At 31.9% G+C, this 12,922-nt stretch overlaps 2 protein-coding genes across 4 annotated transcripts in view; one reads left to right on the top strand and one right to left on the bottom strand.

Moving 5' to 3' along the window:
* Nucleotides 1–12,922, top strand: part of LOC145317861 (uncharacterized) — a 63,364-nt gene that overhangs the window by 6,715 nt on the left and 43,727 nt on the right. The window contains exons 7-17 of the mRNA XM_080159133.1: nucleotides 442–603; nucleotides 1,078–1,185; nucleotides 1,660–1,751; nucleotides 2,254–2,314; nucleotides 2,804–2,892; nucleotides 3,694–3,743; nucleotides 4,300–4,429; nucleotides 5,358–5,418; nucleotides 6,110–6,177; nucleotides 7,031–7,096; nucleotides 12,472–12,543. Coding sequence (XP_080015259.1) covers nucleotides 442–603; nucleotides 1,078–1,185; nucleotides 1,660–1,751; nucleotides 2,254–2,314; nucleotides 2,804–2,892; nucleotides 3,694–3,743; nucleotides 4,300–4,429; nucleotides 5,358–5,418; nucleotides 6,110–6,177; nucleotides 7,031–7,096; nucleotides 12,472–12,543 — 959 coding nt within the window. The remainder of the gene's footprint in view (nucleotides 1–441; nucleotides 604–1,077; nucleotides 1,186–1,659; nucleotides 1,752–2,253; nucleotides 2,315–2,803; nucleotides 2,893–3,693; nucleotides 3,744–4,299; nucleotides 4,430–5,357; nucleotides 5,419–6,109; nucleotides 6,178–7,030; nucleotides 7,097–12,471; nucleotides 12,544–12,922) is intronic.
* mbo (Nuclear pore complex protein Nup88) overlaps nucleotides 1–12,922 on the bottom strand; it is a 136,098-nt gene that overhangs the window by 116,230 nt on the left and 6,946 nt on the right. The window lies entirely within an intron of this gene.

The following is a 12,922-nucleotide window of genomic DNA, read 5'->3' as shown; positions in this document are numbered from 1 at the left end:
GTTAAAATCAGAGCTACTCTACAGACAGTACTTAGATTTGCCAGCCAAACTTTTTTTTTTATCCCCTTTTAACTGTTTTGTTACGCAAGTTAAAGAACAGTCACCTAAAAATCGCTATCGTGTTCTTAATTGATAACAGTTTATCCAAATAATATGTAGAAAAACAATACATTTTGATCGAAATGAGAACAAATCATGGAAAGAAAACGATGTAGTGGGTTTTGTCGTATTTTCACAGTAGCTTTTGATAGGCTCTATTTTAGGTTAGATTAATTTATATAAATGTTTATGATTGCCCCACAGGATTAACAGGATTAGAAAATTATCACCGCAGAGTTAAAGCCCCCCGCAAGATCTAGAAATGGAAGAAAGGCTACTGTGAAAATACGACTTCGTTTTCTTTTCATGATCCTAACTTTTTTTCTGACACCAATAAATTAGAAGAGGAAGTAAAAACTGTTGATGAAACTCCTCCAACTAATCACAAAGATGATTCTGTTGATGAAAATGCTGCAACCAACTATAGAGAAGATTCTGTAGATTATACAGAGAAATATAACACTGATAAGTCTCAAGATTATGATAATTATAATCATATACAGGGTATGTTGTATAAATTGTCACAATTTTTTTCAAAATAAAAAGGAGGTAGTGAACAATGGGCTGTTTATTACAATAGTCCCCAAAGTCTTATACTAACGTTTTCTTACTCGTTGGCTTAACAACTGTGGGAACCTTTATTGAATTTGATTGGTTGGTTAATTTAGTTAAGTTTCCAAACGATTAAATTGCTAATCTACATAAGGGTTAATTTTGTGTTTCATCAATGGGGATGTAAATGAATTTATCGGCCATAGATCCCTGTATTGAGTAGCATCCAAGAAAATATATTTGCCCTATGTAAATCAATTATTTTCTTGGGCATTATCAACAGACAGTTGGACAGACGGACAAATTGAATTATAGAGTAGCTCAACTGCTAATATTTTGGAGGTGATCTAGTATTTTTAATAATATATGAAAAATAGGATTTTAACTAAAAAACTTATATGTCAATTTATGTGACCTCTCCTGTAGATAATAACCATGTTGATGAGTCTACTAATGATTACTCTAATGAGAAAGATAACCCTAGAGTAGAAGATAATAGAGATAAAGAAGTTCAACAACAATCTAATAAACAAGGGAATAAGAGAAAATATATTAGGATCTTATTGTTGTTTGCGTATTGGGAGAGGTTTTTTTCTTTTACATTGTCCCCTCCCTTACTCCCTGAAAAGTAATAATTATCTATCGCATCGTATTATAGACAGCTTTCCGTGGGTATTAGAAATAAATAGAAAAATAATAAGATTGAAACCAGTTTTGTTAAGCCCGAAGGACCGAAGTTCCAGGCTAAAAAAACTGGCTAAAATCATTTGATTTTTACTTTAATGTTCGTGGAAAATTGCCTGTATAATCACATTTTTCTTCTAATTGGGCTGAAAACCTTGATTGGTAGGTTTAATTCAGGAGTGTCCAAGTGTCTTCCATTGTCTTTTCCTTTAAGATCCAATTCAAATAGTATTTTTGTTATTTCAGCTAAGTTACTCATGTGATAAATTTACATCTAAACCATTTTTTTCCCTTTAAAATTTTTTTCTCTTGTTCAAAACATAGAATCAAGAAATGAATACACTGAGGAATATGATTCCTACAATGATATTGATAACTATGGAGAGGAGGAGAATTATGATGAAAATTATACAGAGGTGGGTTTTAAAGAGATCTTGTTGATATGTTTGTTTATGTTTTTCTTTCTGTCGTCTTCGTTTAAATCAATCAGTTACCAGCGCGTGAATACCGCGGATATCATAACACTTATCAAGTTGCCAACTAAAATTCAAAATATGTACGTTTTTCGGGTATAGTCCCTTTTTTGGCAACGCCCCTTAAGGGGCGATTCGTCGTATTTTTAAAATGGCTTTTATTAGGTTATCTTAGGTTAGGTTAGGTAATTGCCCCGCAGAGGCTAGAAATAGGAGAAAAGCTACTGTGATAATACGAAAATCGCCCCTTAAGGTGCGTTGCCACGAAAGGGACTATACCCCGTTTTTCTATAAATATATTTCTTAGCTGGCAACTTAGAACGAGATATAATGTCGTCGTTTTCATTTTGTGCAAAAATGCCACAAAATCTTTTTATTGTGACGTCATTTCTTGTCTTGAAACATTTATATATATGCAAGCTCTTGAAAACCTTGCTGTGAACAGAGTAGAGCTAATAATTATGATACCAAGGAGGCACAAACAGTTACTGAGGAGAGATCCCAGGAATGTTCTTTAATAAAGCAAATTTGCTTAATATTTAAAGTGGGAGATTTTCAAGATGGAGGAAAGGGACAATGGATTTATTATTATTACTTGGATCTTACACCAGATGATCTTGTAATCTAATTAAGTGAAACTTCTTGTTGGCTAAAATAACGACCCCTCCTCCATCTTCTAACCTCCTGCTGGATGAATGAACTGACCAATAAATGAGGTCTTTAATGGCAAGCTAAATTGGCAACCTATATTCATTGAAGGGACTGTAAATTATTCGGGTACTCAAAGTTTTATAAACAAATTATCTCATTCTTTGACTTAAAAACTATGGATACTTTTATTAAACTTGTTTAGTTGGTCAATACAAGCAGCATTAAAACTTGAGCCAATAACTTTTATCCACAAAAAGGATAATTTTGTTTATTAGTTGGGGATGTACTTTATCATTTAAGATCACTGAAAAAAAAACTAGATTTAAAAGAACATAACAATAAGGTTGAAGAGAATAGAAATGTTGATAATACAAGAGTTACTGAAAATCAAGCAAAGGAAAAAGAGAATGTTGTTCAAGAAGAGAAGAAACAGGTAATAAATACAATTTCCTAAGAAATAAAGTAAAGAGTAGGGTTAAAAGTGTAATATAAAAAGTATGGGGAGAATGCTAATATTGATAACACAAGAGATACTGAAAATTTAACTAAGGAAAAAGAGAATGTTGTTCAAGAAGAGAAGAAACAGGTAATGAATTACATCCATAAGGTTCTCTATGATTACATCAGAAGCATTGGTAAAGGTGTAATATAAAGAATGTGAGAGAATGCTAATATTGATAATACAAGAGTCACTGACAATCAATCTAAGGAAAAAGAGAATGTTGTTCAAGAAAAGAAAGAAAAGGGAATTAATTACAACAGAAGCATTAGGTAAAAGTGTAATATAAAGAGTATGGGGAAAATGCTAGTATTGATAATACAAGAGTCACTGACAATCAATCTAAGGAAAAATATAATGTTGTTGAAGAAGAGAAGAAGCAGGTAATTAATTATATCAGAAATATTAGGTAAATGTGAACTATAAAGAGTATGAAAAAATGCCAGAGAGAGAGGGGACAATGGGCTGTTTATTGCACTAATCCCAAAAGTTTTATAATAACGATTTCTTATTCGTTGGATTAACAACTTTGGGCACTTTAGTTAATTTTGATTGGTTGGTTTATTTAGTTGAGTATTCAAACCACTTATTTTAATCTGCAGAAGGGGTAAATTAGTGCATCATTATTAGGGAATGCTAACATTGATAACATTAATGAAAATCAAGCTAAGGAAAAAGTAATAGATAGGAAGATTATTTTATCTTCCATAGTACTATCCTCTCTTTATTTTTAAGGAGGAAGAGTATCATGAATATGAAGACGACGACATGGACACTCTCTACAGGAAAATAGAAACTAAAGTTTTCCCGCCAATTTTCATATTCCCGCCATTTTCAACTTTTCCCGCTATTTATCAACTGAATTAAAATTATTTTGTAAGATTTATAATAAGTTTTTAAACACGTTCTTTCATTCATTAGTATTAAAACATTGAGTACTTTACCAAATATTAATTGGTTTGTTAAAACTTGCAGTGTTAAAACTTCAAACTTATCTAAAATACAAAATGGTTAAGTTTATTTATCACCATTAGGGAAGTATATAAATTCATCGTTCATTGTCCTTTAAGTTCTCTAGAAATCAATTAATCTCAAAAACCAGAGAGGGGACAATTGTCTATTTTTTAACCTTTCCTTATTTGTTAGCTTAAAACTTTGGGGACTTTTAATGAATTTTGATTGGTTGGTTTATTAAATTGAGTGTCCATAAGTTTAAACCACTAATTGCAATCTACAAAAGGGGTAATTTTGTGTATTAATATTTGGGATGTACATCAATTTGTCGGTCATTTTCTTATCCCTTTAGATCCCTGCAAAAAATAGGTTCTATTCTGGGTACAGAAACTACGAGATCCTGTCGGAGTTTTACCAGAAATATTTTGTTGACCTACGTGTGTTGGACGAGACGTGTGACCCCACAAATTATCCTGCTCCAAACATCAATAATGGACGTGTAGCCACTTATTCTTTGGTAAGTTACTAAGGGAGGGAGGGGACATTGGACTGTAAATTATCCTGCCCCCAAATATCAATAATGGACGTTTAGCCACTTATTCTTTGGTAAGTTTTAGATGGGGAGGGGGGGGGGGGGGGAGTGGATATTGGAGTATAAATCATCCTGCCCCCAAATATCAATAATGGACATGTAGTAGCCACTTATTCTTTGGTAAGTTTTATGGGGGGAGGGAGGGGATATTGGACTGTAAATTATCCTGCCACCAAATATAAATAATGGACGTGTAGCCACTTATTCTTTGGTAAGTTTTAAGGAGGGAGGGGAAATTGGACTGTAAATTATCCTACCCCCAAATATAAATAATGGACGTGTAGCCACTTATTCTTTGGTAAGTTTTAAGGAGGGAGGGGACATTGGACTGTAAATTATCCTGCCCCCAAATATAAATAATGGACGTGTAGCCACTTATTCTTTGGTAAGTTTCTTAGGGAGGGAGGGGACATTGGACTGTAAATTATCCTACCCCCAAATATAAATAATGGACGTGTAGCCACTTATTCTTTGGTAAGTTTTATGGGGGGAGGGAGGGGATATTGGACTTTAAATTATCCTGCCCCCAATTATCAATAATGGACGTGTGGCTACTTATTCTTTTGTAAGTTTTAGGGAGGAAATTTACAACGAATGGAAAAAAAATAAAAACATCCTTCACAGGCTCTCTCCCTGTGGCGCTGTATTCCTTTGGGGCTTTCTTAACCCTTACTTAACCTAACCTAACCTAACCTAACCCAAAAGATAAATAAATTTCAATCCACAAAGGAATGAAAATAAAAACGGTGTAAATTTTTGGCTTAAAATACACATATTTAGGGGCTTTTAGTACTTTGAAACTTCTAATTAAAAAGCTTCATAACTTCTTGACGCATTGATTCTTGTTTATTAGGTTGACAATGTGCTGTTACCCAAGAAGCGTTACCGACAAGCAGTCTATGCCTGTAACAGGGAAGCTCTTTATAGTGCCTGTAAAACAAGGATGACAACATCTATAAAAGCGAAGCACTGAAACGGTAGGACAAACGGACATTAAAACTTGTATAGTGTCAGAACTGAATAATCAGAGTTGAAGCAAAATTTTAAGTAAATTTATTGAAAAACTGTTTGAAAAACTGTTTGAAAAACTGTTTGAAAAACAGGATAATATTTTTGAATACTTACATTATTAGGACTTGTTTATTGAGTTGCTTCGCTTATAATATTGTACTTTGTTGTCCCAGGAATCATTATACCAAAAATCAGATAAATCGGATAATTAGATCCCATAAAAATTTGTTTTTAAATAAGTAGAAAAATCAACATGTTTAAAATAGACGTACGGACATTCAGGTAATGATTATAGAGTTGCTACGCTTTCTAAATCAAACCTAACTACTACAGGAATCACCATGCAAAATTTGAAATCGATAGGACAATTCTAACATGCCTTAATTAACGAAAAAAGCTATCTGTCTCATACGTACGGACCGACCGTAATTATAGAAAAGCTTCGCTTTTAAAAATGACGTCGTACAATACAAATGACCAAGAATAGGCAAATGCACAGACTAAATTACCAATGACATTGCATTTAAATTGATCAATGTTAGACCAATATGACGTCATTTTTTATAGGCAATATAAAAAGCTGCTGTAACAGGGGGTATGCTCTCTCCACTAGGACCAGCAATAGTATGTTCTGCCAGGAGTTTACCTGGACAGGTCTAGAGGTAGGCAGAGAGATAGATAGATAGATAGATAGATAGATAGATAGATAGATAGATAGATAGATAGATAGATAGATAGATAGATAGATAGATAGATAGATAGATAGATAGATAGATAGATAGATATATAGATAGATAGATAGATAGATAGATAGATAGATAGATAGATAGATAGATAGATAGATAGATAGATAGATAGATAGATAGATAGATAGATAGATAGATAGATAGATAGATAGATAGATAGATAGATAGATAGATAGATATATAGATATATAGATAGATATATAGATAGATAGATAGATAGATAGATAGATAGATAGATAGATAGATAGATAGATAGATAGATATATAGATAGATAGATAGATAGATAGATAGATAGATAGATAGATAGATAGATAGATATATATATATATATATAGATAGATAGATAGATAGATAGATAGATAGATAGATAGATAGATAGATAGATAGATAGATAGATAGATAGATAGATAGATAGATAGATAGATAGATAGATAGATAGATAGATAGATAGATAGATAGATAGATAGAAGATAGATAGATAGATAGATAGATAGATAGATAGATAGATAGATAGATAGATAGATAGATAGATAGATAGATAGATAGATAGATAGATAGAAGATAGATAGATAGATAGATAGATAGATGTAAAGATTGATAGATAGATAAAAAGATATTAAATTGTCTACTATTTTTGTAGCCTGAATGTGAGAAGTCAGATGAAGATATCGGGTACGAGTCCCCCACTAATAACAAAGATAGAACTATAGATGGATAGATATATATGTATAGATAGATAGATTTTAAAATTGTCTACCATTTTTGTAGCCTGAATGTGAGAAGTCAGATGAAGATATCGGGTACGAGTCCCCCACAAACAATATTCAAACTCAGGAAATTAAACTTTTCTTTATAAAAAATTTATGTAGCTGAGAAGAAATCAATCTTATTAGACGTTCACTCAAAGCCCAAAAATAATGGACTTAAAAGTGTATTAAACTGTACATAAGACATCTGCGAATATATTGATACTATTAATTTGCTTCTTAGATAAAAAAAGGATGTTTTTTTAATATTTTTCTCTAGCTACAAATCAAATTTCAAATTTGTGTCACAAAAAATGCTAAACTAATTTTTGCTCTAGAAGAATCATTTTTTGGAGTTAGAAAGTGCTTAATACCTCATTTTAATCGCCTGGCATTGCTTTATAATATACAGGTAATGACTTGGTTGTTTTAAGAACAGTTGACTAAAAAATCGAGGTTTTGTGATAAACCCACTTTTGTTGTTGCTCCATAACTGATATTTTTTCTCCCAATTTTTTTGGCTGTAAAGAAGCTTTATATATTCGTATAACATCCACCTAAATTTGACTTTTGATATATTATTTATAACATCACCAGAAGGAATTGAATTTTGGGAAAAAAATATCAATTTATATTTTACACTGCTATGCATTGTTCTTGTTCTTGTTTCTAAAAAATATTTATATTATTAAAAAGAGAATTATTTAATGCTTCTATAGGTATGTTTATCATTTTTCTAGGCTAAATATAACTATAATTACACCATTTTAGAGTTAAACATATTAACGCAATTATTGAATTGGTCTGTATTATTAAGCTGGTAACCCTTAAAACAGCTGCATTTCATTATCCTATTATATAAAGTATTATATATATAAACACAGGTTTTTTCATTAACTTTTTATTGATGCAATACAAATGTTTCACTATTAAATAGATCATCAGTTCCAATTAAGATGTATAGTAGTAAGCTTTTTTGTCTGTAGCTTAAGATTTTGATAACTACTGTACCTATTGAGTTCTCTGTTTTATGGAAGCTTCTTATAGGTTCCTGGATAGTTATAGGCTATTTAATTTTAATTTAATTTTACTCCTTTAAATACAGAGCTCCTAGATGCTTGGAGCACAGCTGCTAGTAAACAAACAAAGTAAAACGATTCCTGAATAATTGATTTACTATTTTAAAAAGCAAATTTTTTTATAATTAGGATGTGTATATCCGTATGTACCAACGCCATGGGTAGCTCTTTTTGTTAATTCAGGCCTGTTAGAATTAATCTTAAATGTTGGATGATGATTTTTGTAGCAGTTAGGTACTTAGCAACTTTATAATCATTACATTATGTAAAGGGACGTACAGGCAGAGATGGGGGGGGGGGTAGGGGGTAAAGGGTTATTAATTGATTTTGGGGCAACCCCATAATTTTAAATTTTTAATTTTTAACCTCCCCCTCCCCCCCCAAAAAAAATATTAAAAGCTTGGACGTCCTTGCCTCTATGATATAAAGATTACCCCCACAAAATGAATATGGGGGTGCCCAAATTTAGATATTTAAATTTTTTACCCCCTCCCCCCTTCCCCAAATCAAAAAGCTTGGACATCCTTGATTATGTAAGCTCATTTAAAATATACTAAAATCAATTTTCCTATTCATCTGTTTTTTAGTAGCGAAGCTACTCTATGATTCAAAATATCCTTCATCCATTGTCTGTCATTTTCATGGATTTAATATTCTCTCTCTCTATCGATACTCCATATTTTCATCAAGTTTTATTAGGATTTGTCAATTAACTGGGGTGGGCTAGATCAATTCCTACATTTTAAGTTTTCATGATTTTCTCTACTCCTATTCAAGATAGATGGTTGAAATTTTCAGGGATTGAATATTTTGATATTGTATTGGAAAGGAAGCATTCCTTGAGTCATTTCATCGTGCACTTGGTAAAAATTTCCTATGGTCTGTATATTGGTCTGTATTATTAAGCTGGTAACCCTTAAAACAGCTGCAGTTCATTATCCTATTAAATAAAGTAGTAAGCTTTTTTGTCTGTAGCTTAAGATTTTGATAACCACTGTACCTATTTAGTTCTCTGTTTTATGGAAGCTTCTTATAGGTTCCTGGATATTTTTGGAATTTTGAAGAAAAAAATATCAATTTATATTTTACACTGCTATGCATTGTTCTCATTCTTGTTTCTAAAAAATATTTTTATAATTAAAAAGAGAATTATTTAACTTTTCTATAAGTATGTTTATCATTTTTCCAGTCTAAATATAATTATAATTTCAGCATTTTTTAAACATCATCATATTCAAGTTATTGTAATTTTAAAAAAATAATAATATCAAGAACTTTTGGAACAATTTTTACCATGCAAAACGAGGTGTCATAAAGTGTAGGATCCCTCACAATATCTATCTGTCTGTCTATAATGCATTACACATGTAATGCTAATCGAGAGGATGCTATAGGAGTACTCTTACAATGTGAACTTCTCATAACTGAATGGGATTCCTGAAACCAGAGACCATGTAGTTGGCCTAGTCACTACAAGGGGGAGTGCAGGGATATCCAGTGGGGGGGGTGGCCGTAAACGGGTAATTTTTTTAGGGATGGGGGTAATCATCCCCCATAATATATTATGGGGGGTATAAACCCAACCTCTTCAAATTCTTTGAGTAAAGAAAATCATGAAACTTAAAAATCTAGGAATCAAACTAGCACCCCTACCAATAATCGGTTCCATGCCAAATGTAGAAGTCCCAAACGTAGGAGTGGAAAAACATTGGAGTGGACAAATGCAGGAGTCCCAATCATCGGAGTGGGACAAATGTTGGAGTGGACAAACGCAGGATTTTTGGGACAAATGTCAGAGTGGACAAATACAGGGGTCCCAAACTTTTTTTTCAATTTTGAATTTTTTTGTACAAAATCCACCCCCCCACCTCAGTCCCGTTACTTTTCTTAGAAGGTTACGAATCAGAAAAAAAAACCTTATTAATGCGATAGTCAGATTTAACAAGCGTAAAATAATCATAATTGAACAAATACAATATAACATTCTTAAGCGTAATACATTGAAATCAACAGGTCACATAGGTACAATTGGTCTTTTCATTAATTAAACAAAGAAAATAATTTGCTCTCTACTTATTGAAAGAATTAATTTAAAATTAGGCCCTATATTCAGCACGCATGTAATAATCATTACCTGAGTTATGTCTCATGCAAGCAGGACAGACTTACAGAAGGGTTCTAACATTCAAATACACTTTCCATTGCACAAAAAATCCGTTTCATGCATTCTCCGATAAACAAAGAAAAAACGTGCACACAGAGAACAACAACAAACTCATCTCACATGAATGCCGCACTATAGGAGGTAAAATTAGAGGAGATGTTGTGTTTCTGATTCAGCGGAGTAAGGTTTTAATGGCATAGGAAATTTTCACCAAGTGCACGATGAAATGACTCAAGGAATGCTTCCTTTCCAATACAATATCAAAGTTTTCAATCCCTGAAAATTTCAACCATCTATCTTGAATAGGAGTAGAGAAAATCATGAAAACTTAAAATGTAGGAATTGATCTAGCCCACCCCAGTTAATTGACAAATCCTAATAAAACTTGATGAAAATATGGAGTATCGATAGAGAGAGAGAATATTAAATCCATGAAAATGACAGACAATGGATGAAGGATATTTTGAATCATAGAGTAGCTTCGCTACTAAAAAACAGATGAATAGGATAATTGTTGTACACAAATTTATTTTAGTATATTTTAAATGAGCTTACATAATCAAGGATGTCCAAGCTTTTTGATTTACCTACCCCCCCCCCCATCCCTGCCTGTCCCTTTACATAATGTAATGATTATAAAGTTGCTAAGTACCTAACTGCTACAAAAATCATCATCCAACATTTAAGATTAATTCTAACACGCCTGAATTAACAAAAAGAGCTACCCATGGCGTAGGTACATACGGATATACACATCCTAATTATAAAAAAATTTGCTTTTTAAAATAGTAAATCAATTATTCAGGAATCGTTTTACTTTGTTTGTTTACTAGCAGCTGTGCTCCAAGCATCTAGGAGCTCTGTATTTAAAGGAGTAAAATTAAATTAAAATTAGATAGCCTATAACTATCCAGGAACCTATAAGAAGCTTCCATAAAACAGAGAACTCAATAGGTACAGCTGTTATCAAAATCTTAAGCTACAGACAAAAAAGCTTACTACTATACATCTTAATTGGAACTGATGATCTATTTAATAGTGAAACATTTGTATTGCATCAATAAAAAGTTAATGAAAAAACCTGTGTTTATATATATAATACTTTATATAATAGGATAATGAAATGCAGCTGTTTTAAGGGTTACCAGCTTAATAATACAGACCAATTCAATAATTGCATTAATATGTTTAACTCTAAAATGGTGTAATTATAGTTATATTTAGCCTAGAAAAATGATAAACATACCTATAGAAGCATTAAATAATTCTCTTTTTAATAATATAAATATTTTTTAGAAACAAAAACGAGAACAATGCATAGCAGTGTAAAATATAAATTGATATTTTTTTCCCAAAATTCAATTCCTTCTGGTGATGTTATAAACAATATATCAAAAGTCAAATTTAGGTGGATGTTATACGAATATATAAAGCTTCTTTACAGCCAAAAAAATTGGGAGAAAAAATATCAGTTATGGAGCAATAACAAAAGTGGGTTTATCACAAAACCTCGATTTTTTAGTCAACTGTTCTAAAAACAACCAAGTCATTACCTGTACATTTTAAAGCAATGCCAGGCGATTAAAATGAGGTATTAATCACTTTCTAACTCCAAAAAATGATTCTTCTAGAGCAAAAATTAGTTTAGCATTTTTTTGTGAATCAAACTTGAAATTTGATTTGTAGCTAGAGAAAAATATTAAAAAAACATACTTTTTTTTATCTAAGAGGCAAATTATTAGTATCAATATATTCGCAGATGTCTTATATACAGTTTAATACACTTTTAAGTCCATTATTTTTGGGCTTTGAGTGAACGTCTAATAAGATTGATTTCTTCTCAGCTTCTCATAGTTCCTGGAATATTTTGAGAGGCACAATGTACGGATGGAATATGTGCTATAAGAAATTGTTGTTAAGAGCATTAAACACCCTTCCTCTCATAAAATTCCGCGGATATTAAAATGAAAAATCATAAAATTAAAATCGAGGGCCCGGTCTAATAACAAAACTAGTTTAAATTTTAAGATTTTTCTTAAATATTTGTGGAAAATATTTGTCTGTAATACGATGCTATACATGATTTTTCAGTATTGCTAAGAACCAGTTCTAATCCAGCGGATATCAATCGGTTTCAAAGCCATGCTGAAGAATACATATATAAGAGCCTTACTCCTTAAACATATAATTTTTAAAAAGTTTGAAAATGTGAATTTGTACCAGAGTTATGGAGAGGATTGTGGTTCAAATTCTGGTTGTCCGCAGGAATGCCGGATGGAGAACGGTTATCCGGTAAGTTTATCCGCGGCTAGATAGATAGATTGACGGATACTTATATAGTTAGGGAAAGGACTGTGGTTCGAATTCTGGCTGTCCGCAAGAATGCCGGATGGAGAACGGATATCCTGTAAGTCAATCCGCGGCTATTTATAGTACCGGTATTAATCCAGCGGATATAAATCGGATTAGTAGCCATACTAAAAACAAGCATATAGATTACAGAATAACCTTTGTAAATTTTACTTATTCATATTTTAGCACGGAGGGAAAGGATATTTGACGGTAAATTGTGCTGGTACTCAAAGTTTTATAAAGTAAAACATGTGTTATTATTCGTTGGATTAAAAACTTTGGGGACTTTTGTTAAATCTTACCAATTTGTTTTATCTAT

This window comes from Acartia tonsa, chromosome 4 (genome assembly GCF_053477335.1).
Source record: "Acartia tonsa isolate MP-2025a chromosome 4, ASM5347733v1, whole genome shotgun sequence".
Taxonomy (NCBI): domain Eukaryota; kingdom Metazoa; phylum Arthropoda; class Copepoda; order Calanoida; family Acartiidae; genus Acartia; species Acartia tonsa.
Note: the sequence above shows the minus strand (reverse complement) of the source record. Positions and strands in the feature narration are given on the sequence as shown.